The following is a 23,837-nucleotide window of genomic DNA, read 5'->3' as shown; positions in this document are numbered from 1 at the left end:
AACATTCCAGCAGACTGAGTAAGTCTGTTCACATTTCCAAAAGACGCCATTTGCCACGTCAGATTCTTTGGAATTATGTTCAGCACGTTTCAAGGATGAGTGTTCTGACACTGTGCCTCAGATTAAGTAAAGTTTGAGACCGAATCTACCATCAGCTGTCCAGACTATCTTTCCTTCACCCAGACGGGGGAAACCACAAGCACCGAAGCAGATGGAAAAGCGTGCCATGGTGGCAGTCATAAATCCATATTTTTTCTACTAGATATACAGTACAGACCAAAAGTTTGGACACACCTTCTCATTCAATGCGTTTTCTTTATTTTCATGGCTAGTGTAGGAGCCATTTATGTTGGTTTGGGTTTAGTTCACCTGGTTTGTGTTAGGGTAATTGCGGAGTGTTATGATTGGTTGACCACTGGTGGTGGTGTTGCATATATAGGTGCAGACGCGATAGTGCATGAAAGGAGGGTGACGGGAGGTCACACGGTTTTTACCACTCACACATACATCATTGCACCACTTTTACACCCCCCATACATTCAACCAGCCATAACATTTAGTATCTTCAACGTGTAATTCATTGTTTATTCCTTTTATACAATAAACACATTGATTCCAACGTAAGCATCCGTCTGGACATAGCATTATTGGAGCGCGTTATTACCTGAATTCCCCGCACCCAGAAACGACTAGGACGAGATGTAACTGTCGCTACACCTAGATTCTCACTGAAGGCATCAAAACTATGAATGAGCACGTGTGGAATTTTGTACTTAACAAAAAAGATTCCTCAAAGCAGCTCAAAGTAGCTTTTTCAGCACTGCAAACCCTTGGTGTTCTCTCAGTGAGCATTCATGAGGTAGTCACCTGAAATGGGGTTCACTTCACAGGTGTGCCTTGTCAGGGTTACTTAGTCTACGTATAGATCTGTCAGGGTCAATCACTGCCAGTCAAACAACATACTCAGTGGACTCAATTAACTGCTTTGTCAACAGGCAGCTCTGGCTTCCGAAAGTGTAGTGCCAGCCAACAGTACTTATTCTGTAAATGTTGAAAAACTAATACATGTATGTAGTAACAATGTACAGTGCATGAATAACACAGCACAGTGTCAGTGAATGTTATTTTTGTAAATATTTCCCTTTCTTGACTTTTTTGTGCGTCCATGGCTGTGTTCTGGTGAGTCTGGTTGTTGGTTTATTGTCACATTCAAGATGGCAGTGGTACAGAAAACTCTAATCCCAACTACATTTCGTAATTGTTTACTGGCAGATGACAGCAGTATGACAAAAACATTTCATTAAGTGACTACTCTTATTTTTTTATTGCTTTTTTTCCAACATTTTTTGGTGTCATGAGCCCTTTAAGTTGCCCCCCCAATCAAAATGTCAAACACAAACTGGGGTTCTTTTTTCAATTACCACTTTATTTTTTCTATTCACATCTGAGTTACTATAGTTAATATTGTTATTAAGTTTCAAGTCCCATCTGTATAGAAATATGCAGTAGAAAAAACACAGAATCAAAGATGGCAATAGTCCAGCGGACCAGTACAAAACAGAGATGACGGCAAATGTTTTTGGAAAAAAAAAAAAAGAACAATCCCAATATAATGTAGTATTTACGAAGTGCACAAAAATGAAAGTGTACTCTTGAAAGAAAACTCATGGGTCACAGTAGCACCCGTTGGTTTCAACATGGTCCAACTCCCAGCATGAACACAGGCTCATGTGTCATATGCAGACAGGTTTGTAGGCCAGAAACAACCACGACAGAGACTAACCACGACCTTTGACATTCGCTTATCAGTGCTCTGATAGCGAATGGCGTCATTAGTGCATTGAAATACAGCGGAATTAAGTTTTGTCTCGCTCAACTTTAAAAGGCAAGTAAACATTCAACAATGGAACCAGAAATGCCATGCAGGCAAAGTTAAGACGAAAGCAAAAAAAAAAAAAATCGACAGTCTATGACAGAGGCCGTGTAATGCTGAGCTTTGACATACTTATTGTCCACACACACACACACACACGCACGCTGTGAGTTAGTATGTGTGCTGTTGATTCAATCTCTTTTTAGATATACAAAAGTAAAACGGAACTTCATGTTAAACTTCCTGAACTAAAATAAACCTACTCCAGGTACCACTTGAGGTCCTGATTGGCATTAGTGGTATACATCTTTAATCATATCAAACACATAAGGTAAATCAGTTATAGTTAGGTTTGCAAGCAATATCATCAATATCATCTATAGATTCTTCAATATTCTAAAACCCAAAGAAAACCAGGATCTTGTAATTGTTCTTCTTACATGAGGGCTCACATAACTCATCTGTGAAACTGTTGGAAATTGACTGCTGCATAGTGATACTAATCTTACAGGAACAATATTTCATGGTAAACTTACAAGTAAGATTAGTGGGAAAGAAAGAGGCAATAAACAAAAGTTTCAAGGTGTTGAAGGAAAGTCCATTCCTTTGCAATATATTATACTAAACATTTGGCAACACCGGCACAGCTGGGTTAAGTCAGTTTGTCTTACACAGTTCTTCAGTGACAGCTGATATGTGCAAATATCATGTATAATATATACAAACATACTGTTGTAATAATAATAATAATAATAATAATAATAATAATACAAAAATAATAATTCTACATCAGATGGAGAGATCAGTTGGATTGAAGAGAGTCCAAGTCGTGTTTGGATCAAGGTGTTACTAAGAACCTCAGAATCTTTGTGGCCTGGTCAGAGGTCTTCATTAACAACTGAGAACCACATCCTTTGTAAAAGGCAGCAAAAATGTGACGTACACACTCATACACAGGCTGTTCACACAGTATGTTGTTGTCTCTTCTCTCTTGCATTCACATACTGTAGCAATGTGCAATTGTGCAACATGTAAAAAAAAAAAAAAGAAGAAAAAAAAGAATAAAGTCCAATTACAAAACTGAAACAACAGTTAGTGTAGTGTTTTAAGTTCACAGCTGAAGTGGAGTGGACGGTACTGTCAGGCTTTGGACCCAGCCTGAACTGGAGCTCCGAGCAGAGGAGGTGGCTTATCATAAATTCTACCACCAAACCTTCCACAGGAGGAAAACACCACCTGCGTCCCCACAAGGAATGGCAATCATAATAAAACAAACATACACCACTATTGTTTTCCCCGTCACTTTTTGTTTCCAGCTCCTCTACAAGTTGACCAGCTCGTGTGCAACAAACTGCTTGAGTCTTTCCAGATACTGTCCGTAGAGTTCCACATCATTGTGTCCGGCTCCTTCCACCCACAGTGGCTCCACTGGGCGCTGGCAGCGCTCATACAATGCCAGGCCATGGGAAAAGTCGATGACCTCGTCGTCTGTGCCATGGATCACCAGGACCGGTGACGTCACCTTTGAAATCTTGTCAATACTTTGGAGAGAAGACAAGGAGAGTCATTAATGAAAGGCACTACTTATTAACCACATGAAAAGATAATTCAACAAGTTATCAGGGTTGTAAGAAGAAGACAACAAACATGTATGTTGCCATTTGACCGTTGGCACCTCACTAGCAACCATTTATTATGTCTTACTACAGACATGAAACTTGAGAAAAGGCGGTGTACTGCTTGTATAGCAGTATAACTTACTATCCCAGACTTGCCAACCCCCCCTCAAGTCCATGACACTACTACCACCACGCTTGACTGCAGGCAAGACAGGATTATCTTGGTACTCACTTGTAGCTGTGGCAATAATGGCTGTGTGTTGACTCATTTTCTATGGATAGTAAATACATACCCCTATACAGTACTGAGTAGTCTAATATATCCAAGTTTCATTTCTATGGTGGTGTTCCTTAAGAGGATATACTATAATAAAACGTTTGCTGAAATGTGAGGTTTGTGAGATACTGTAAGCTATCTTGTCAGACAACCTTTTATGTGTGTAATCTTTAAAAGTGTAAAGCAAATAAGTTGATGGGGCCCAGTATAGCACAGATAAGGAACATGTTCCTAGTGATTGGCTTAAACCAGTGGTTCTTAACCTCGTTGGAGGTACCGAACCCTTTTTTTTTTTACCCACAGTGTAAGAAGGAGAGGTTCCGCAGGTCCTTCATACCGACCGCTATCAGGCTCTACAACACCTGAACCATTTTGTATTCACTATGTCACTATGCATTCTTTACTTGTGTATCTTGCTTGCTGCTGTAACAGGTGAATTTCCCTGCTGTGGGATTAATAAAGTACTACTACTACTAGTGAAAAATAAAATATATATTTTTTTCAAATTCAAGACATAGGTATATATTTGTTTACTGGTGCACAAAATGACGGAGACAGGATGCTGACTCCCATCACGGTTCGTGATACATGTGAACCCATGCTGTACATATTCGTCCGACCACTTTCTTTTTTTGCTCGACATAGTTAGTATGGATTAAAATATTAAGAATGAAATCACACGACGTGCTACCACATCAGTCACACGTTGACTACTTCATGTTGCGTTTCATTTGTACTCAGAACTGGGAAGTCTGAATGAGAGTGACGTGATCTCAGAGTTAAAAGCGTTCCAGTTGCCAAGTCAGAAAAGCTTTACACTATAGCAATATTATTTATAAATTATTTACTGATTATTTACCGTTTACACGCAAGACAGTCATCATTGATTGTTAATTCAGAGGTGTGTGGATGCTCTGACTTCCAAGTTGAACATTCTGACTTCGGGGGGCGTTTCAGTCGGGCGTTCCCACTAGGAACTCGGAAATTCCGACTTCAAAGTACACCATGAGCACGCTAAATTCTTTGCAGCACTAACTGGCCAAGGCAAGCAATGTAATGTGATTATCTGCAGCCAGTGATGGCTCAGCGGCGACGTGTCATCACAAATTGACACGATGGGTCCGGTGTGTCTTAACCTCTGTGGCGGAGGCTCTGCCGAACCCCTGGGACAGACTCACCAAACCCCTAGGGTTTGATCGAACCCAGGTTAAGAACCACTGGCTTAAACTTACCTAGTACATTTTGAGCCAGATGTTCCTTAAAATATAAAGGTCTTGTTAATAATTTCATGAAGAAAATCCCTAAAAAAGGTGGTACAGACACTAGATATCTATTGCGGTGTTTCAAATTTAATCAATGATTGCTGTTTCATGGTTGACTATGGCCTATTATTAGTCGCAACATATTGAAAGACTAGTTCTGTGTAGAATTCTGGTCAGTAATGTTACATTGATGAGACATGACGTTTTCTGACCTTCACACTGCATGGAGTCAGCCATGGCATATCCGACATGATAGAATGGAAAAAAAGTTCCCCCATTTTGTGTAGTTTCTGGCTTCTTTCTTTGTCCTTCTTCCCTACTCTGTTTGAAACATTCAGTTTATTAATATTGAATCCTACTTTGCATTCATTCATTTATCGCGGTCGGGTCTAAAACCAATTAACCTTGATAAATGAGAGACGACTGGACTCTATATAGCCACATCCCCCCCCCCACCACAGAGTACGTTCATGCTTATGACATCCCATTTGTTGACTCACTTGGGGAAGGCGTCAAAGCAGTAAGTCTTCTTGGTGTCAGGGAAGGCCACCCTCATGCCGGAAGTGAGCGGGGAGTGCAGGATCACTGCGGCACTCTCGTAGCGAGAGGCAAGGTCCACAGAAGGTACGGTTCCAATACTCTGACCATACACGATGATGTTTTCTGGGCGGATGCCATACCTGCATAAAGAGACACATTTGGGTAAATTCTGTTTGCTTTAGCGCACACGCTGGCAGCCGTCCAATTTGGCCATCTGATAGAACAACAAACAGCGTGATAGGCAAATGTGGGAAAAGTAATTTGGTGTATTTTGGATGAAGGGTTCAAAGTAACAGAATGAGACAGGTGCACTCTAGTTCCTACAATAAATCCTACAGTTATCAGATCTGCAGTTGGCTTGAATAATTTCCAGTACCTGACCAACACACGCTGCTTCTAGGGCAAACACATTCACTCATGACTCACCGATTGCTCCCTTCTATATTAAGCACGCAAAACAAATGATGACGATAATGTACGTGTGTAAAATGGATGACTGGTCCTGTGACTCAGATGGAAAAAAAGCTAATAAGCTAAATCAAGATACTATCAATGGATTGGTTGCAAGAATGAATTAAAGAGGAGGACAAAAAAGAGGCAAAAGAAGACATTCCACAGCTGATTATGGCGACCTACTCTACTCTAGTAGCGAGTCAGCTGACAAGAGTCTGAGAACACTGCCTCTGCACATAATAGCTGTGTCCAACAAATAAGGTTAATTTTGTATGTGTCTTCTATTTTCATGTTTGTAGAATCCCAATACAAGATCCCAAATATAATAGAAATAGAAATTTTTAAAAAGCTGCTAGTCCTCAGTTGGCCTCTTTAAAAATGCTGACATCACAGGCCAGATGTTCCTGGCTCTGCCTTGTACATCGCAAAGTGATGAACAATACACGAACACCAAAGTCTACAGTGCTGAGGTGGATTATATGAAGCTGGAAACATGCACACTTAAATGCATTAGACATAACGTAAGCTTAGGAACACCCGCTTCAGACATAAACACACAAGACAGACACAATCCAGCTGTATCTACCATGGTCTCACGGTCATTTGCAGGCATATACAGTAGGAAGTGTTTAACACTAGTGTGTGTGTGCGCATCAGCTGGCCTTCACTGAGGATAAATAGAAGTGAAAAGTCTGGCATGAGACAGAAAATGCAGCCTCATGAGTGCCCTGCTGAGGGAAATCAGACTTCCATTACACTACTTTGGCTGTGAAATAATAAAAACAGTAGGGGAATAAAACCTCGTTTCTACCAAGCAGTAAAATTCAGTTCAGTTCAGTGCATTTTGTTGTAGTGTCCCCCCCAAAAATCTAATACTGAAGTAGTGATGTGTATGTATGTATGTATGTATGTATGTATGTATGTATGTATGTATGTATGTATGTATGTATGTGACCCATTACTACTGCTGTTGTGAAGCAGAAAACATAGGGAAGAAAGCCAAAGCAAGTAAACTAAGAAAAGTGGTTACTTGTACTGGACTAGACTGGACGTTCTTAGGCTGACATACTGCACTGGTGCCTCACTTCATTGCACTGCTGTTTTTATTGAAATCCACTAGTTATTGACGTTTTAAACAAGATTGATACAAAAAACAAACAAAAAAAATTGCGATCTGTGATTTTTTTTTCTTAAAAAATATTTCTCCAAAAAGTAGTCCTGAAAACGAGGGGTCATCTTAAAAGGTGCATCTAAATAAATTAGAACCTAGGTTCCCAAAGTGGGGTAGGCGTACCCCCAGGGTACACCAATTGTTATGGGTGTATGTGAATAAAAATTCAAAACAATTAGCACTTAACAGTCACAATTCCGAGTACGTCTGAACACCTGACGACACAAGAAGAACGGAGCAGAAAGGAGACAGAGCATGAAGTCGTTTATTGCTCTGTGTGCATTATATGAACAAATAAGTGTGATGATTATTTTGTGCATTAAGAGTGTTTAATAATATTTCATTTATATTGTTACTCCAATCCCTACATGGGCAGCAGTGAAAACCGGTCATTGTGAGTGGGGATTCCCCCCCAAATTAGGCTTTATGGTTGGTTGTATGTATTTTTGTACTTCGGATACTGCTTTATCGTGATTGTTAAACAGGAGTTCACTTCAGACTAGGAGACCGATTAAAGGCTCAGTAAGTTTTTGCAGTTCATTTACTGATTAGCGAGTGAACCAGTAGGTTACAATATTGAACTCTGACAATTTTTTAAATGTTATGAGATACTGAATTTGCATTTTGTATTAGCTTCAAGCCATAACAAATATAAATAACAAATAAAGACATACATTCTTGAAATACTTCACTGTGTGTAATGAATCCATTTAATATACTGTAAGTGTTTCACTTTTTTTTAAATTGAGCTAATGAAATAAATGAACTTTTCCAAAAAGATTCTAATTTATTGTGATGTGATGTGCCAACTACTCTTAAGGACAAAAAGACAGACAAGTACGAGAAGATTCCAGACACTGCTCATCTAAGCATTACGGTCAGTACATGCTCCTCCCAGGAGGCATATAAATGGATTGCTTTGTGCAGGAAAGCCACCTCGGTGCCTACTTTCCTTCTACAGCGCACAGGCAGACATTGGATCTTATAGATTCTGAATGGGCGTTTACCCTCCTACTCAACAAAGCACTATAATGATATTTTCCTAAGCCGTTAGTGACATGATTCTCGAAGGTTTATCCCTTGTTTACTATGAACCTGTTTATCACTGCGTGATAAAGTATCATCTGGCCCTCCTTTATCTTCTTTATCGTGGATTTGCAAGCATCACCGCACAAACCCTCACCATGTGAAATTATTATAGGCGGGTCAGCCTACTTACCAGGTGACGTGATATGGCAGTCTCTTTAAATCAAGAAAGTGCATTTAGCACACACAGAAACACAAGGATCTTGAACCTCTGACTTTCATTTATAACTGGGTCACATCCCACCCTTACCCTTGGTTTTGCAACATCTAGTCAAATGACCTGATCTGGAGCTATAGCTCCGTTGGTCAGCACCATGGTTCTGACAAGCTCAGAGCAACACAGCCGAGCACACAAGCCTACAATTTGCTGTGTTGAATCTTGGCTTGAATAGACCTCATCGCACCATAGCAAGCCATGCGCCATGGTTACAAGCCCTCCCCCTAACCCTCATCAATTTTGCCTCTTGACACAAATCCAATATTTTATGGGTCACATCCTTCCTTAGTATTCTACTTTTGACTCTTGGCTTCATGTGCTTTTGAAAAAAATTCCCAACCCAGAGTGAGCTATATATCCAATAAATGCTATTTTTAGTACATCCACAACATATGCACAGACACATTTCTCAGATTACCGTGCCATCTGTGTTACAGAAGGTCCCTTTTCCTGACCCATCAATTGTTACGCACCTTTTTACTCATCCCATCATGCGTTGGTTGGTAAAAAATTGTTTACTAACATGCAAGACCATGAGGACAAAAATAGGTGATAGGCTGTGTGTAACCGGTATATTGCTGTTCTATGTTAAGAGAGTGTGCTGAGCTGTCAATGCAATGGCTTGGATGTAAAATGCGTCCACAGCATTTTGGATGTATATGGCAATGGGCCGGGAAGTGAGTTGCTCTTGTTTGTTTTTCTGGGCCACATTGTGGGAAGGCCTTGGTCTGAAAGATCATTGGAAATCAGTTGCTAGGCTACCACTCAATATTAGACTTGCAGGATTGACTGCTGGTCCGCCCGCCTCCATCTCAGAGGGCAAAGAAAATGATACTATTCAAACGAGGACACACACACACACACACATAGTACTATATATGCTACATCTTTCACATTCTACAATTAGCTTCCTTATTATAATTGAGGCTGTGTTTTAGCCTGTTGGCTGAACGACTGAACCACTCCCTGCTCAGGTGAAAGGGCCTAATGTACCATGACTAACCAAACAAAAAAAACACACAGGAGGAGACTGTGTGTGACGCAGGAGCAGTGAGTTTCCTATTGTGTTATGAGGAGCCTACATAACTTTCTCAACACTCAACAACCTGGTAGATTTGCTGACTCTGGATAAGTAGCACAGACTGATAGATAACCTAAAGCACTGGTCACAAACCTTTTTGAGCCCATGATTTCTGGTCTCGGCTTTGAACCTAGACAAGACCTACACTACCATGCAGACATGTCCAATCGTGGCAAATCTCATCACAAACACTACTAAACATGTCGAAACCTTGGAAACTCCTCTGGTACGGAGCATGAATGGAAGCTAGCCGGTTTAGCTTAGTTTAGCAGAGTGTGCTAATACAGCTGTGTGTGTGTCTCTGGATGTTGAGGATCTTGGCTGACATGTCTCTTGAACATCGCGTGGAAGTCGGAAACAGTACCTCTGGATTGGCAGACCAGATTGGTGGTCCCCTTTTCAAGAAGGGTGACTGGAGGGTGTGTTCCAACTATAGGGGGATCATACTCCTCAGCCTCCCTGGGAAAGTCTATTCCAGGGTGCTGGAGAGAAGGGGACCCTTGCGAGGGTACTGGAGGACACATTGGAGTTTGCCCAAACGGTCTACATGTGCTTTGTGGACCTGGAAAAGGCATTCGATCGTGTCCCTCGTGGCGTCCTGTGGGGGGTGCTCCAGGCGTACGGGATTGGTGGTGTGCTACTACGTGCCAGTTGGTCCTTGTACAACCCGAGCAGGAGCCTGGTTCGCATTGTCATCAGTAAGTCGAGCCTGTTTCCGGTGAATGTTGGCCTCAGCCAAGGCTGACCAATTTTGTTCATAATTTTCATAGACAGAATTTCTAGGCACAGCCAGATCATCAAGGGAGTCCAATTTGGGGGCTTTAGGATCTAGTCTCTAGTCTATTGGCAGACGATGTGGTCCTGATGGCCTATTCGAGTTGTGACCTTCAGCGTTTAGTGGGGCGGTTTGCATTCTGGGATGAGACTCAGCACCTCCAAATCCAAGGACATGGTTCTCAGTCGGAAAAGGGTGGATTGCTCCCTCCGGGTTGGGAATGAGGCCCTTCCCCAGGTGAAGAAGTTCAAGTATCTCGGGGTCTTGTTCACGAGTTAGGGAAGGTTGGAGCGTGAGGTCGATAGGCAGATCGGTACAGCGTCTGCAGTGTTCTTTGTCACACAAATGTGTTCTTTGTAAGATGACACCGTGAGTCAGACTGTTAAATTGCTACATCAAACCGTTTTATATACTGACCTGCTATTTCCAGTCAATTGACAAGCTTGTTGTGAGTGCACTTATAGCTCGTGACTGGCTCCTGCCAAAGAAAGAGCTACAGTTTCCTCACTGACACATGAGCGGCACAGTATTTAAACAGTTTGTAGCAGTTCTGACGGAGCTGTCACGAGATTAGAATTTAGCCATAAATTAGCTGCACCGCTGTATAAGCCACAGAGTTAAAAGTTTAGGAAAAAAGTAGTGGCTTATACACCGGAAATTACAGTAATTATGAAATGAGGAGAAGCGGCATAGAAAATGGATGGATGGATTAAATTTACAACAGCAATCGACCGGGTAAGTCTCAAAGATGAACTGGTCAATTGCGATCAATGAGAATTCTCAAAAGAGAAGCCCAAGTAGGCAAAATCTTCTGGGGGAGGGAGGAAAAGAGGGGGGGTCAAGTTTATGGAGAGGATCCAATCTATCGGGATAAATGTGGGGGCTAATGTGGAGCTATGCATATAAGTACAGAAAGTGCAATCTTGATGATTCATGGTCAGCAGGAGTTAAAGGCAGGCACGCATACATACTGTACACACACACACACACACACACACACAAACTGTAAGAACAAATGTGCAGTGATATAAGGGACAATTGCCTGCACTTTGTAATATACGGTATAATAATAAATCATAACAATGCAATATTTCCTTTAATGTGTCATCTTTCACTCTAAAGTTGCAGAATTGGCGTTTGTGAGATGTATTTTCTCACAGGCAATTCGTAATTTGTTATTATTGGCGTATTTTCTTTCTGCATGAGCTACGTGCAACAGGTCGCCCCTCCGCCACACTTTGGACATCCATGCGTGTTTTGCGACTAAGGTGAGGTGCTGCCGGGCGACGGAGTGTGTCCAAGCTCTGTCTGTCTCTGTCGGGTTGCATTGTGAAGGTTTTGGAGCTTTCAGACCAGCATTGCGCTGCTGCTGCACAGAGGTGGAGATCCTGAGCGGCGGATACATCACCTTTGTTGACCTCTTGCATTTAATTACCGAATAAATGCATGACACATGAAACACTTCCTGTGTTTCACTTTTTTTGTGTTTATACTCGCTATATATAGCGCCCATGTCGCTCAATTGTCAACACGGACCTCCTTTATGTATGAGGTGTGTTATGAAGCGGAGTTATGGTCGCCACAATATGCCCTCATGTCGGACACATGCTCTGAGCAGCCCCGGACGTCAGGAGAACCCGATTATAGAGCAGAGGGACCTGCTGTGGCCGCCACGGTGCACTGTAGTCAGACAACCGCTCCGAGAGGACCCAGTGCAGTCATTATTAATGTTGATGGTAATTAATGGTTAATGATTGATTTTATCTGACAAATACTAGGTAGCTTTGATCAAGTAGAGAATTACTACAGCTTCTGCTTGGATATTCTTATTCTGCAAGGCACCGCAGCTGTTCAACTCCGATGCAAAAAACATCCACGTCACTCGCTGACACTGAGACCAAGGTACGTAGATTTATTGCAGGGTTTAAAGTGTTCGTAAAGCACTTCGTGTGCAGTTCAAATAGTGCCTTTCGTACTGCCACTTCCAAATTATGTTATCATTATTCATAGTAGCAATGCCATAGTTGAGTCTGATTGGTTTCTGGCTGCCCTATTCTCGCAAGACATCTTTCACCAAACGCGTTTGGAGAAAAGATGAACACAATTTAGACCACCATGTACTTGTAGATTTACTTTTCTCATCCAAAAGCAAAATCACTATCTTAGATCAGACACTGCAGGACTTTACATGTCATGACTTGTTGCTGAACAGTAGCCTTCATTATCCAAAGAGACAGGAATCACCATATGCATCTAACAGACTGACAGCATCATTCCAACAGTCTACCTATAGTAATCTTTATATCTAGACAGCATATGAAAAACGTCAGCACCAGTCATTCTTCCAATAAAACAGCTCAGCTTTTGCATGTCCTGATTCACAGAGATTAGAGAACAACCCTTACTCCAACTAAAAGTTAACAGAACCTAATTTTGGTAATGTGGTGACATAAGGGTGGCATAGCGATCCATCCTTTTTAGCTGGAGATGATATTCCTGCTCTCATCAGTTTGCTCGTCTTACAGCAGGAAGCGCATAGAAAAGAATCCTGGTAAATAAACAAAGGGGCACAAATATGTTGGAGGCAAAGATAAGGATCTTCATATCAGATGCATAGAAAGAAGGAAAAGGAAGGGATGCTGTTGGGCAGAGTGATCCTCACTGAGGCTACCACGTTTGCACTGATAGTGGAACTCATGAGAAACTAACATAGACAAAACAATAAACTGCGCATTTTGTCATCCTTGTGGACATTCCCAGAGAAGAATAAGCCATCAAGAAAACACCATGTGCAGAAAGACACCTGCACATGGTATTCATCAGTGTTGTGTGGGGTGCATATCTGACACGGGCTGAAGAACATTGGCACAGATTTATCATCCAAACTGATATCACAAAAGTTAATGGGATACAGAGCCAAGAACACAGAAAAAAAGGTAGCACCCACTCACACACCCATGACTGGCCTGTGTGGTCTGACAAACTACATTGCACTCAACAATGTCACAATCAGCCACAGTTTAACCTGCAATTAAATGGCCACAGCACCATGTAATAATATGATACAAAATGTGTCCTGACAGACTATAATGCTTGGTTTGGCTGTAGTTTTAGTTTACACAACCAAATGTTTAGAAACACCTTTTGGTTGACTGCAGTGCAGTTCTACACCTACACAAAACTGAAAATTGCTATCCTTGTAAAGGCAGATTTTCCCTACAGCTCTTGGGTCAGTTCCCATTGGCTTGTGCCGGTAATGAACCTTCCATCCATCACTTTCAACCCTCCTTACCGCGAGCGGAGCGCCTGCCAGGCAGCGTCTACATCAGCATACAGGTTCTTCTCTGAGGGTTTCCCTGAACTGGCGCCATAACCAGAGTAGTCGTAGGAGAACACATTGCAGTTGATCCGAGAACCCAGACCGATGTAGAAGCTGCTCATCTGGCCCAAGTCCACTGCATTTCCGTGGGAGAATAACAGTGTGTAGCGGGCGTTGGGAGAGCAGCGCACGAACATGCACGCGATTCGGTTGCCTCTGGAGGTGCGTGTCATGAAGCACTCGATGGCGTCCTTCTCGCGGGAAGAGTACTGCCAGTCGGCGCGCTCTGAGAGGTGTAGGGTCCATCGGCTGCCGCTCTCGTCACACATGAGGCTGTAGGTGGGCTCAGGTGGCAGGAAGGCCAGCTTGGCGGTTATCTTGCTGGGGCAGGGCGGACAGCAGAAGAGGCAACAAAGCTCGCTGAAAGATAGGTGATTCATCCTAAAAAAAAAAGTTAATAAATAAAAACTTAAAAAAACATGACACAAATGTGATGATTCTTCCAGCAGATTTGTCTCAGGAAAACAATGCAAGCAGATGAATGCCATTGACCTCTTGACTGATAATACCAACACTATTCTGTGAAGCAGCCTTCCACACATTCACACCCTCTCCCAAAATGGCTATCAAATCGATAATTGGTTGTCAACTGTCTGACGAACATTACATTTTCCTTTCCACTTTCTTGTGCACTCCAAAGTGTTGCTAAAATACAAAAAAGGGGAGGAAAAAAAGTCATTATATATGAGTTTTCAAATAAATGCACTAAATATAAATACAGTATTTACTATTTATGTGAGGCACCGTTTCAGGGATGTATGGCTTTCTTGAACTACCTTGATAAGGACATGGTCCCATCTGTTTTGAGAATCTTCTCAGTCTGCCTCAAGGCTGTAAAAGCACTCGGGCATCCATTCATCTAGCACCTGGACTCCACCTAAGGATGCCTTTTGAGTTATCTGGTGCCCCTGAGAAGCAGCAGTGCAAATTAGAGATTAACGCTGCATTTTGTTCACAACAAATCTGGTTGGTCAGCATGCTAAAGTAGCTTCCACAAAGGGATTTTGTTTGTCTCACGTCATTTCCAATGTATGTTGCAAGGGCTCGTCTGTATTGTCACTCTGAATGTGTTATTAGGCAGACACTATGTGCCTTTGTTAACTGTTGCTACTGTCTTGGCGGATAATGGAAAGTATGATACTAAGCCCTGCTATTCTAACACCTTCCTGCTATAGGAACACTTGTCTACAAATGAAATCACACATCCTTCATAGACTAACATTCTTCTATAGGTTTTAGACACAAAGTTTGGTGGTGTAGGCAAAATAGCGCACACGTGCGGTAAACCAGGACGTTGTCATCATTTTGTCAACTCTTAAATTTTAGCCATTAAGTCTGCTTGTTTGCTGAGCTGAATGTCTCAAGAGTGAAGAGAAAGCCTTTCTGTAGCATTTGCCACATGCCTTGGGGCCAATGCTTGTCCCACAATCATGTGAGTGGTTTTCTTCTTATTTTTTCCTATGAACATGGGTATACCTAAACACAAACGCAGTATCAAACTACTGCCTTTATATTGGTGCAAACATGGTCCATTGTGATCGACACTGTCGGAGGTATAGCACTTGGTTTATTTTTGTATTGTAGTTTGCAGTGCACTGCATCACACTTAAAGAGCTGTTTCTAATATTTCTGTTACTTTATTAGGCAACATTTGAGTTTTTATCCAGTATATTTTCTCACGGGACAATACTATAGAAATGAAACGTGGATATACTGTACAGTGCACAGCTTGTACAGATTTACTATCCACTGAAAATGAGTCAACACAGTGCAATTATTGTTAAATAGCTGGCAACACAAGTGAGTAGCAAGATAACGGTGCCTCGCCTACAGTCAAACAGCGGTGGTGTTAGTGTCATGGTCTGGTGTTGCATAAGTGCTACCGGCACTGGGGAGCTGTGGTTCATTAAAACAAAAATTCCAACATGTGTTATGACATTCTGAAGCAGAACACGATCTCCTCCCTGGGCCGCATGGCAGTTTCCCAACATGATGACAAGCCAAAACACACTTCCAAGATCAAGTGCCTTGCTGAGGAAGCCGACAGTGAAGGTGATGGATTTGCCAAGTATGACTCCAGACCCGAACCCAACTGAGCACCTGTCAAGCATCCTCAAGCGGAAGGATGCTGAAGAAGCATAAGGTGCATCTCAGGTCCACCAGTGATGGCATCATGGAAGAGTGGAAGTGGATTCTATAACACCCTGTGCAGTTCTGGTGACTTCCATACCCAAGAGGATTAAGGCAATGTGGGATAACAATAATGCTTACACCAAATATTGACACTTTGGCCACAATTTGGACGTGTTCACTACGAGGTACATTCAAGTTTAATTTCTATAGTAGTGTCCTTTGAGAGATACTGTAATAAAATGGTTGCTAAAATGTGAGGTGCAAGTACACAAATACAGCCTTTAAATATTTTTTTGGAAATATATCATATGGTTAAAATCTTTACCTATCATCAACACTGTAAAATGAGTATTTCTTAGGCCAATGGTGAAATTCGAATCGGTTTTAATTACAGACCGGTGGCTTCCAATCATTCTAATTAGCTGTAATTCATTCAGTTCACCTGCTCTTTTGAGTAAAGGGGTGCAGTTGCATCTCAGAGCAGCTAAATACATGGGTAGAATGTTGTTCCTTTTCCACATTTAATAAGCCTACAAATAGTCCATCGTCCCAGCTCTTGTTGGTGCATAAAATGGTGGGGAAAGCTAGCTGAGCAAGGTTACGCTGATTGTAAACCTGTTAGTTGAGGTTTCATTGACAATGACGAGTCAGTGTTTACAGTAAAGGGAGCCGAGGATTAGCGAAGATGCATGTCTGTGAGCGTGTTCCTTCTTTTAAAAAAAAGTCAAATAAAAGAGAATGTTGATTAGGGACATTACCTGGACGTCGGTTGTGTTTTCCTTCCTGTCTTGGGGCGACACCGTTTTGTCTTGTCGTTTTCTCAGCAAGCCAGTAAAGTGATGTTCTCCTCGACAAAAAAAAAAGAGACAAATTATCTCCTTTTGGGTATTCGCCCTGCGTCCTGTTGTTTGGCTATTTTGTGCCGTGGTAGAGCAGCTGGACAGTCACTGCTGGGAAACGGTTTCGTCCTCCACTTTTAGGCAGCTTCCGAAACTGACGGTTGGTTCTCTGTCTCTTTCCTCCCTCCGCTCCGTTTCTTCAACATATGATCCCGAATGATAACGATTCCACACAAAGATATATACAATTCGATGGCGACATTAAAATACAAAACTTAATAGCGGATAACCAAATTTGCTTTTTGCCGTCTGTCCGTGCTGGGTTTTAACGAGCAGCTGACAGCAGTATCACTTCACTCGTGAGATATCGCGGCTGAGATTGCTATCTTGGCTTCCAGCAAAGAAAGGGCGGTGATTGACAACATCTTTAACCAATAGTAGCTCGGTATAGAAAAAAGACCACCAATTGTATAGCTTTAAGGCGTGTATGGCGGATCCATCAAAGCAAGTGCAAGTAATATTTTGATTGACAACCACACAAACCAATCAGATATTACTATTGCGGAACTGCTTTACTAAATGCTGTCATTTTTTTCCTCCATGACGTAATTTTAGTCCATTGCAATACGTATTATTTAGTTTGTCCTTATTGTAACTTTGTAAACTGTCTGTTATTGTTAACATTATATTAACACACGCACAAATGACACCAAACACTTTGAGTGACACACCATATGGTGGCGACAACGAGCCAACAAAAAGTAACGCAGAGAAAAATGACTTCCGGGTCAGGTCTCTCTTCCTGCAAGTTGCTAGGATAACATGTTTTAGTCCATGTGGGGTTAATTGTTCACAATTCTAATGAGTTCACAAAAAGGCAACGTGTCTCGATCGCGAGGCCAAAGACACCAAAACACCACCGCCTTCAAAAACGACAAATACGGAGCGACAGCACAAGTAAAGGTACAAGTTCCACCCCTCTTGAGACCAGCATGTAGCTTTAGCGTTGTTGGTGCACTGCAATAACACATTTAGGATATGTATGTACAGGTATGTGTGCCTAATGTCGTCACTGAAATGGTAAAAAAGGCAACTTTTTTTAATGTCGTTGTCAATATAGAAGGCACAATCCAAGATCCACGATGGACTCTGTCAACACTGTAAGGGTGTTCTGGAGTGGAAAGTAAAGTACAACAAATATAAGACTCTGACACAGCCCCGGAAATGGTAAGAACGAATGCAATAAATCTGCCACTTAACAGCAGTAATATGTGTCCAAACGTGTGGACTCTCGTTAACAATCTTGTTTGCTCCACGTTTCAGAGAAGACGAGCTCAAATAGTTGTTTTTTGATGCTGTGTCATCAGTAGGTAAATGTGCTAGCCGTGTCAAAGCGCTTTACAAGTGAAAGACAATTTACCATTTAAAATAAAGCCTGGAACCCTGTCAACTATTAATCATTCAGCTACAGATGTGGGAGCTGTACGTTTTATCATTTTGTTTTTTTCCGCGAATAGACTGACCGAACATGATGACAAAATGTAATTGTAATGTTACCAGTGTAGCGCATATACAGCTTTTCTAATGTTGCTAACATTTGTGTACTCCTGTTCCATAGTTACATTGTTGTATCTGATATGTGGCATTTATTATGGCTTCACTGCATCACGTTTTTTGTATTATGTGTATTGTATTAATGTATGTAAATGTATTAATAGATTATGCTGTTTCGTGGTTGAATATGGCCTACTGGTAAAAACAACAACAACAACAAAAAAACAACAATACATATTTAAGCAAATGTTTTCGTATTTTTTTGTTCCAATAAACAGTTGGGCAACCTGTGAGACTTACAATATTTAAAATCTATTTAAAAATAGTATAACATAGGAGTCTTGGGGTTGGCAAACTTTCATCAAACTGAAAACGCATACAGTTCCTCCTATATTTATGTCAAATTCCCTGATGTTTTTGTTATTGTTTATACCATCTGAAGTATATATGCATGTCTTCCCTTTTCAGTGTCAAATGTTCTCAGAAGACAGTGAAAGATGCTTACCACGTTATTTGTAAGCCTTGTTCTCTTCAGCTCGACATTTGCTGCAAGTGCGGAAAAAAAGAGGACATTGTCATTCCGTAAGTGCTGTAGTATTCTATTATTGTCTGTTGGTTGATTCTTTTTAATACAAATTCTGTTTTATGTAATTACAATTTATTTTTGTAATTATGTACTTCGACACTTTAAAGAGACCATTCACATCGAATACATTACCCATTTTTTAAAATGAAAGCTATAAAAGAGTTACATCTATGGAGGTTCCAACAGAAATTGACAACTCTGTCTACCAGCAATTTATTATTTGAGAACGCTGCCATCTCTTGGTCATAAATCGCGCCACAAGTTGACAATAGAGGGCGGCAAAAAAGCATTGCTTTAATCTATTTATTTACCATGCCTGTTGACAGGATTGTACATGTATTTCCACCACTTTTACAGAGTTAACTCCCATTTGGGCCAAGAAGAAAAGGAGGAGAAAGATGGCGAATATAGAGGCAAAATGTGCAGAAAGATGGACATGAGTAACTTGGACAGTGATGATGACTACGATGAAGGTGATCATGAGGACAATGAAGACTGTGACAGTAATTCGATGCCAAAGAAGACGCACAACAAGTCTGCTCCACTTCCAGATATGTCCGGTGTGAACATTGCAAACTAAATGTGATGGCGCTAACTGGACGAGTGGACGCTTCGGCATGGAGGTTTTCTGGTCGTATTGAAATGTCAGCAACTAATATATTTGCATTTGCCAGAACCTAAAACACACACACTTTCTGGTTACTTCATTAGCAATGCCTACACACCCATCCATTCATCCATCCATCCATTTTCTATACCGCTTCTCCTCATTAGGGTCGCGGGAGCATGCTGGAGCCTATCCCACCCAATACAATAAATGTATACTGTGTATTCTCCTAATGCTACAATTAACTGGAGCAAGTATGTAACAACTCATTCTCCCTGTGCTTTGTGTTGCAAGATAGGTTCTCAGATGTATTATTTCTATTATCTACTACCAAGGTCACCGAGCCTGCACAATGCAGGCGACATAAAACACTGCAGGTTGCGCAATGCTTGAGCATTGTGTTTTTGTAACATTTGAGGGTCTGTGGCTAGAAATGGTAAAATATACACACACTAATGTTAGCGACACAGTTGCTGTGTCTTAGCTGCGAATGCTGTGGTATTCTACTCCACAATGTCAACTTTGCTGCAGTGGCCTTGTTTTCATGCTGCCCTCAAGTCACTTTGTCCAACAACTGCACATCAAGAAGTAAACACAACATACCCTGTTTCTCTTCCATTGTTTACGTGGCTGCTACTGGTATGTTCAATGAGGCTTGGTTTCCAGTAGTAGTTATGAAACTGAAAAGAACAACCACCACAAACCAAGGCAAGTAGTGTAGTGACACTGCAGCTGAAAAGTGCCGTTTGATATTGTTCAGTTTAGTGCTTTAACGACAATGCAGTAGTCACAACAGTGCATGATATGCTGCTTTCTCAGAAATCGAATCGTGCCCTTTGTTTAGCCGAGGAAGAATGACTGTAACACACATTGACACTTTAGGAATTGGCCTGTCATGATAATAAATCAGTTAATCGCACGATAAATAAAAACAAACTTGATCATTTTGCCGGCCTCGATAAATTGACGTGCAAGCGCATTCCAAAAATTTCTGGCTCCACCACCGAGGCTGGATAACAAGAGGTTTCACTATGTGCCTCTGTCTCAACGCCTAGGCGCGTTGGTTCTATAGCAGAATGAACGGAGTGAGTGAACCCTCCTGTCAGTCATTCAGTCTTTTTGTCCCAGTGGGTGGAGTCGAGTTGTGAGATAATTCAAACTTGTTCCGGCAATCAAGTCTGGCGTTTGTGTGTCTCATCGAACAATACAGTAAACTGACACCTAGTGACCAGTGTACTGTAGTAGAATATATATCATTCACGGTGTTCTTTAATGCATCTTCTGAATGCCATATGGTGATTTTCAATTTGTGGGCCACCGGTCTTCCCCCCCTTGTGTAATGACCCGATGTCCCTAAATGCAGCTCACGTCTGCGTTTTAGAGATATAAAAACAGATAAAAAGCGACAGCTCAGTAGTGCACGTAATGGATACACCTGTGCCGTCTTCAAAGACCACCATGAAAACACCTTCAAAAACCAACAACGTTTTATATCCATGCTGTGACCATGTAGTAACAGGTACATTCATGATAGCGTGATGCTTACAGTATTTCAGCCATTTTAAGCATTACTGGGGCTTCCTTGCTTGGCGCATTGATTTCACCAAGCAACGTCATAGAAATAAACATCTATACCTAGTGTTAAATTTTAAATTGGCATCCCGAATATGTAGCCTTACCTTTTGGTAGTGTCTGAGGCCTTGTGAGCGCAACACTGACCTGCTACGGGCACTGTTGCCAACTTTTGACTAAGAAAAGTAGGTATTGGCTTTCCTAAAAGTCACTAGATGATGTCATCGTACAATTTGCAAATCATTTGGATATGATGTACAATTCTGTAGGAAAAAAGCATAACCTCGTTGGAGAGACAAAAAAGTGAGTAAAAACACCTTGAATATGTTTACAACTACAAATAAACTTGATTCTTGGTATGTTCATTTCAAATTGTCCATTTCATCAAAATAAAATAGTGCCTTTCAAAGTTCTCCCATCACATATTGGTTTTTGACGTTTTTTAATTAGCACAATTGAACAGCGAATAACAGATTATGCTGTGTTTATTCTTATATTGTATATTTACATTACATACATTCTTTACACTGTATTCTTTACTTGCGTATCTTGCTTGCTGCTGTAACAAGTGAATTTCCCCGCTGTGGGATAAAGTACAAATACAAATACAATACAATACAAATTAGCACGGGTGAGTAGCACATTCTTGTGGTGAATATATGTAATAGCAACTGAGCTGCACAGTATAGATTCAAGATTCAAGAGTTTTATTGTCATATACACAATAAAACAGGTAGTTCTGCTATAGGCAACACAGTAGACTTATCAATTACTTATATTTACCTGAAGAATTGTAAATAATCCACGTCATTTTATTAACAAACACTAGCAATAGACTAACAATTAAATATAAACACTAATAAACACCCATCTCTTTTATCCAGGCTTACTGAAGATTAAGAAACATTTGCGTTTTAGATCTCGCTGTGTAAAACAGGGCGGGCTCCACCATCACGGCTCACGCATGCGTGATTCACTTGCACTTTCGATGCATAGAGCTCCACATCATGGCCTTGGGGCGGGGCGGACCTTTCAACAGCACCTGCCGCTGCTCAGTGAGAATACAAAATGCAGAACAATACGTGCTTTCACCATACCGGAACACTCCCCAACGACGCCAGAAAAATGTTTGCTAGATTTGTCGCTAGTCGCTTTTGAGAAAATATGTCGTCAAGGGGGGTTGGAATGTCACCAGATCTAGCAACAAAATCGCCAAGTTGGCAACATTGGCTATGGGCGAGTCTGTGGTGAAGCTAGTCGATAGCCGGCAGTATGTGTCAATATGCCAGTAATGTACTTAGATCGGCATAGCAATGTCAATAATAATAATACCAATGTCGCTGTAGCTTGGTCCGGGTCGGGGATGAGATCCTGCCCCAAGTGGAGGTGTTTAGGTACATCGGGGTCTTGTTCACGAGTGAGGGAAGGATGGAATGCGAGATCAACAAGCGGATTGGTGTCTGCAGCGGTGTGGACTCTACATCAGTCCGTTGTGGTTAAGAGGGAGCTGAGCCAAAAGGCAAAGCTCCCAATTTACCGGTCGATCTACGTTCCTACCCTCACCTATGGTCATGAGCTTTGGGTAGTGACCGAAAGGACAAGATCATGGGTACAAGTGGCCGAAATTAGTTTTTTGCGTAGGGTGGCTGGACTCTCCCTCAGGGATAAGGTAAGATAACCGATTCTCCTCATTAGGGTTGCAGGGGTATGCTGGAGCCTATCCCAGCTGACTTCGGGCGACAAGCGGGGTACACCCTGGGCTGGTCGCCAGCCAATCGCAGGAAGAAATAGACCTCGTATTATTATTAAACTGACCAGCTGAGTTCATCAGAAAAAACATTACATTTGTATATTTTGAATACATTCTGTTTATCTGAGAAGTAGAATCGGAGCAAACGGATTAGCTTGAGTTTCTTAAAGATGTTTCACCTCTCACCCAGGTCCAAGTCCAGGTGCTGTCATTCAGCTCATCAATTAAATCACCTGCTGAAGAAACTGGTTGGAGAGAAAACCTGCAGCGTCTCGGCCCTCCAGGGCACGAGTTTGATCTAGATGTCCTTACATGCTAAACAGATTTGTTTAGTGTAAGATATTCTTCTTCTGGTACGTAGTTTATATTTGACTTTATTTGATGTTTCATTGTGATGATTTGGAGTGGCCAGACTGGAGCAGGAGGGGAGAGAGAAGAAAAGGAGACAAAGAGGGGAGTCTGAGGACAAGAGGGGGGGCAGTACAGAGAGAGATGACAACAACAACAGGACTACATCAGCAAATGTCGATGACGGCCATAAAGTCAGTTTGCAAGAAGCGCAACTTCTCATTTTTCTTCAATTTATTTCCTGTCACTTGCGTCGTAGACACGATTGCGTGCAGTTGCTCTGGTGCATTTTGTCATTCATCATGTGGTGTTCATGCGTTAATCTCGGGTCTTCCTTCCTCAATCACAACACTACGACAGCTACAGAAGGATGAATCATTGATTCCCCATGATTTCAGTTTTTAATAGCATCGGATATCTTCCCTTGCACGCTGCTTCACTGCTTACATAGCCATCCACCCGTCACTCTGACCTTCTGCTGAGCCCGTGGAGATTTTCAACTGTTTGGTATCTCGTTCATTTAACTGTTGCAGCTATTTGAGCACACTGTGGATGTTTGTGTGTAAATATCACAGTCTTACATTGCTGTTTGCATCGAAAGAAGATACTTGGTGTGACACAACCATTGCAGGGGTTTATGGTATTTCTTAAGGTGTTTGTAAATATGGCGATTAGTATGGTTGATCAATCGGTTGTACAACATACCTCAGTACAC

At 41.6% G+C, this 23,837-nt stretch overlaps 2 protein-coding genes across 2 annotated transcripts; one reads left to right on the top strand and one right to left on the bottom strand.

Annotated features, from left to right (window-relative positions):
- Positions 1-1,405: 1,405 nt before the first annotated feature.
- Positions 1,406-17,100, bottom strand: abhd17b (abhydrolase domain containing 17B, depalmitoylase). The gene is made up of 4 exons (XM_054772879.1): positions 16,625-17,100; positions 13,647-14,114; positions 5,532-5,711; positions 1,406-3,414 (listed from the first exon to the last, which is right to left on the bottom strand). The coding sequence occupies exons 2-4, from the start codon at positions 14,111-14,113 to the stop codon at positions 3,195-3,197; spliced, it is 867 nt and encodes a 288-aa protein (XP_054628854.1). The 5' UTR covers position 14,114; positions 16,625-17,100; the 3' UTR covers positions 1,406-3,194.
- A 291-nt stretch (positions 17,101-17,391) lies between these two features.
- c4h9orf85 (chromosome 4 C9orf85 homolog) lies at positions 17,392-21,433 on the top strand. The gene is made up of 4 exons (XM_054772882.1): positions 17,392-17,668; positions 17,826-17,932; positions 18,728-18,841; positions 19,203-21,433. The coding sequence occupies exons 1-4, from the start codon at positions 17,567-17,569 to the stop codon at positions 19,423-19,425; spliced, it is 546 nt and encodes a 181-aa protein (XP_054628857.1). The 5' UTR covers positions 17,392-17,566; the 3' UTR covers positions 19,426-21,433.
- The last annotated feature ends 2,404 nt before the right edge of the window (positions 21,434-23,837 follow it).

The sequence above is a fragment of the Dunckerocampus dactyliophorus genome, chromosome 4 (assembly GCF_027744805.1).
Source record: "Dunckerocampus dactyliophorus isolate RoL2022-P2 chromosome 4, RoL_Ddac_1.1, whole genome shotgun sequence".
NCBI classification, from domain to species: Eukaryota; Metazoa; Chordata; class Actinopteri; order Syngnathiformes; family Syngnathidae; genus Dunckerocampus; species Dunckerocampus dactyliophorus.
Note: the sequence above shows the minus strand (reverse complement) of the source record. Positions and strands in the feature narration are given on the sequence as shown.

Bases quoted from the DNA above. Each gene is read 5' to 3' on its own strand.
- abhd17b (XM_054772879.1), bottom strand. From the start codon at position 14,113: ATGAATCACCTATCTTTCAGCGAGCTTTGTTGCCTCTTCTGCTGTCCG. The intron at 5,712-13,646 runs GTAAGGAGGGTT...CTCTTTATGCAG, and splicing joins TGGCAGGCGCTCCGCTCGCG to GTATGGCATCCGCCCAGAAA. The intron at 3,415-5,531 runs GTGAGTCAACAA...TTCTCTCCAAAG, and splicing joins TGCTTTGACGCCTTCCCCAA to TATTGACAAGATTTCAAAGG.
- c4h9orf85 (XM_054772882.1), top strand. From the start codon at position 17,567: ATGAGTTCACAAAAAGGCAACGTGTCTCGATCGCGAGGCCAAAGACAC. The intron at 17,669-17,825 runs GTACAAGTTCCA...TTGTCAATATAG, and splicing joins GAGCGACAGCACAAGTAAAG to AAGGCACAATCCAAGATCCA. The intron at 18,842-19,202 runs GTAAGTGCTGTA...CCACTTTTACAG, and splicing joins AAAGAGGACATTGTCATTCC to AGTTAACTCCCATTTGGGCC.